This window comes from Trichosurus vulpecula, chromosome 5, assembly GCF_011100635.1.
Source record: "Trichosurus vulpecula isolate mTriVul1 chromosome 5, mTriVul1.pri, whole genome shotgun sequence".
In the NCBI taxonomy this organism is placed as follows: domain Eukaryota; kingdom Metazoa; phylum Chordata; class Mammalia; order Diprotodontia; family Phalangeridae; genus Trichosurus; species Trichosurus vulpecula.
The window spans coordinates 102,949,156-102,952,287 of record NC_050577.1 but is presented as its reverse complement, the minus strand read 5'-3'; the positions used below and the strand labels follow the sequence as shown (position 1 = coordinate 102,952,287).

Here is a 3,132-nt window from a genome sequence, read left to right as displayed (position 1 = left end):
ATCTTATGGGTTTTGCTAGGGTACTCCGCTCCACTCAAAATCCAACTCATTAAAAAAAAAATTAAAAATAAATTATTAAAGATTTCTTAACAAAAAGGGGTCATGAGTGGAAAAAGTTGAAGAAGCCCTGGAATGAAGAATTAGGGAAAAGAAGTGGAAGACCAGTGGATATCAACTTAGTGAAAGCAATTCAGTAGAGCCCCCTGGAAGGGATCCAGATGGAACTAATAATAGACTCCTAAAGAACCTCAGTTCTGTGGAGGAAGCTGCTCCCCTTATCATACCACCAAAGGGTATTGGTTGGTCTGTAGGGAAACAAGTGTCAGCATTAGAAACATGGGTTACCCTGATGATACACTTTGTGCATACTTTCTCTCAGTGGAGATATGGCAGCTCTGTATATATGAGAATCTTTCTTGTCACTTCTTTTTCTGTGCTATCTGATTAAATGTCCTTTAGTTTGGATGAATGTAATCTCTGATTGGTTGGTAATTTCACAAGATATGATTTTTCCTGGACACTGACCCATGATGTGCCTAGACCTGGCTTAGCTATCAAGACATACATATGAGAGTAGAGAGCCAAGTACTCCCTTTGTCTCCTCCTTATTTCCCCTTTATCCCTGTTTTTTTTTTTAAATTCCCATGTCCTCCCTTAACTCTCTTTCATTGGCATACATAGAATAGGCTATTTGTGCTGACAGACCCTCTTCCACTTTGTTCTCTTGATGTCCTCTCACTCCTCCTATTATACCAGGCCATCTCCTGGCCTATCCATCCTTCTCTCAGTTCCTGAATTGACTGATATGAATTATTATCATAGAACCCCGATGGGACAAAACCATTGATTTAAAGTTGGAAGAGTCATCAGAGATCAGCTAGTTCAACCCCTTCATTGCACAGGTGAGAAAACCGAGGCCTAGAGATGTTGAGAAGTGTAGCTACTGGCAAAGCCAGGATTTGAATCCAGTTCTTCTGATTTCACATCTAGTATGCTTTCTTCTCATTTTCTGTATAGGGTAGAGTTGGCCCTGGGTAAAACGAGGTAGGGGAAATCTGTGCCTTCATTCCATGCCATCCCACACTCCTTTTTTCTTTTGATTACTCAAAACCTTTATATTTACTTATCTCCAGTCACTTTTTTCCCTGAGTAAAAACCTATCCTATCTCTTTCCTTTTCCCTTCATAGAAACTCACCAGTCCTATTTTACATTCCTCTAGGGCCTTGCTATGGACTGGAATCAGGAACAATTTAATGCCAGGTGTTAATATTATTCTTGTGGAAATATGGAGAGATGTGGGTTGAACAATTGTGCAATTAGAGAGATCCAGAAGTGGTTGGATGGTGGGGCTCAAAAAGTTCAATAAGTGGTTCAATGTCAACCTGACACCTGCAAAGTGGGATTTGATATGCTAATCACAGAGAACAAAATAGATACATGAACCCAGGGCATGAATGGACAACTAAGTGTTTACTTTCTAGACAGGAGGATGTTTAATAGTGTGTGTGGAGGAAGGTGGTAGATAAGGGAATCACTACAAGAACAGGAGAGGGGGAAGATCTCAGGGATACTTATAGCTAGACTTAAGGTAGGGAAGCAGGATAGGCAGGGAACAAGTGTGCATTTTTGGGTGGGGTTCATGAAAGGTACCAGGATCAATGGTTTATATATAAATATTTCCATGTCCCTGGCTCTGGTCAGGGGCAGGCAAATCTAGGATAAACAAATAGATACTGGGTTCAGTGAGTGATCTGTGTCAGATTTGCATCCATAGAGGTGTTAGGATTCTTTTCTAATCCACATTAGGCACATATAGTATCCTCCTGCTCATCCTCTGTTTCTTCCAGCTGAGCTCCTGAATGAAGCAAAGAGAATTGCTAAATCCTTGGGGAGTCTGGCTTGCTCTCAAATCTCTTCTGGGTAAGGTGTCCTCTAGCATCTGAGTCTCAGCAGATGCTCAACAGAGAAAGAATGCCCAGCCTACTCCTTCTCCTCTTCATGATCTTCTTTCTCCTGGAGTCTATGGCAGCAATCATAGGAAATGGTTTCATCATCATAGTACTGGGCAAGGAGTGGGTGCAATGTTGGACACTGCCTCCTGGTGACATGATCCTGGCCAGCCTGGGCATTTCTCGCTTCTTTCTACAGTGGGCAACAGTTCTTAGCAACTTCTACATGTATTTCTTCCCATCTAACAAAAAATTATACTTTGGAATTTTCTGGAGTTTTACTAATGTGGCCACATTCTGGTTTACCACCTGGCTTGCTGTTTTCTACTGTGTGAAAATTTCTTCTTTCACTCACCCAATCTTTCTCTGGCTGAAGTGGAGAATTTCCCGATATGTCCCCTGGCTACTGTTGTGGTCCTTAGTGATATGCACTTTGATATGCATCTCATCTTTTTTAAAGACCTATCTTGTTTTCCAACTGCCAGTCACTGGGAATCACTCAGAAAAGACCACTTTGGATGATAGGACACGTGCATTACAGATGCATTTTTTCCTACCATTGCAAATGTTTATTTTGTTAATTCCTTTCTTCTTCTTCCTAGTCTCCATCATCTTGCTCATTTCCTCCCTGTACAGACATATGGGGAATATGCAGCACCACAGTGCTGGGCCTCAGGACCTGAGTATGCAGGTGCACACTACAACCCTGAAGTCACTTTTCTTCTTTCTCATCCTCTATACATCATATGTTCTGCCTCTGATCATTTCCCTCAGAGCACGTATTTCAGTTTGCAGCTCTCAGTTTTGGATATCGCAGGTAGTGATTTATGCTGGCATCTCCATCCATCCTGCCTTCCTGATCCTGAACAACTCGAGACTGAGGAGGGCTCTGAAGAAGATGCTGCATGACCCAGAGGCTGCATGAGGGGAATTCAACTCTGAAGAGATCTATATCAATAACCAATATTGAGCATTACAAATATTGCTGTTTGTGACATGGATGCAGAAGTTAAAAAGCAAGAAAGAAAGAAAGGAAGGAAAAAAGTTCTTTAATTCTGTGCTTGTAATATTTTTGCCCTGTAATAAACATTGAGTATACAAATACAATCACGTAGGCACTGACTTTTCATCTGCTTTTCCTCTGTAATATTTCATAGTTAATTGAAAGGTATTTTGGAGGCT

General features: G+C 41.3%; 1 protein-coding gene across 1 annotated transcript; it reads left to right on the top strand.

Annotated features, from left to right (window-relative positions):
- Window positions 1–1,972: 1,972 nt before the first annotated feature.
- On the top strand, window positions 1,973–2,875 carry LOC118849905 (taste receptor type 2 member 134-like). Its single transcript, XM_036758997.1, has one exon. It carries the CDS (start codon window positions 1,973–1,975, stop codon window positions 2,873–2,875), a length of 903 nt encoding a protein of 300 aa, XP_036614892.1.
- Window positions 2,876–3,132: the final 257 nt, after the last annotated feature.

What these genes read in the sequence shown, in the direction of transcription:
- LOC118849905 (XM_036758997.1), top strand. Translation starts at nt 1,973, where the DNA reads ATGCCCAGCCTACTCCTTCTCCTCTTCATGATCTTCTTTCTCCTGGAG.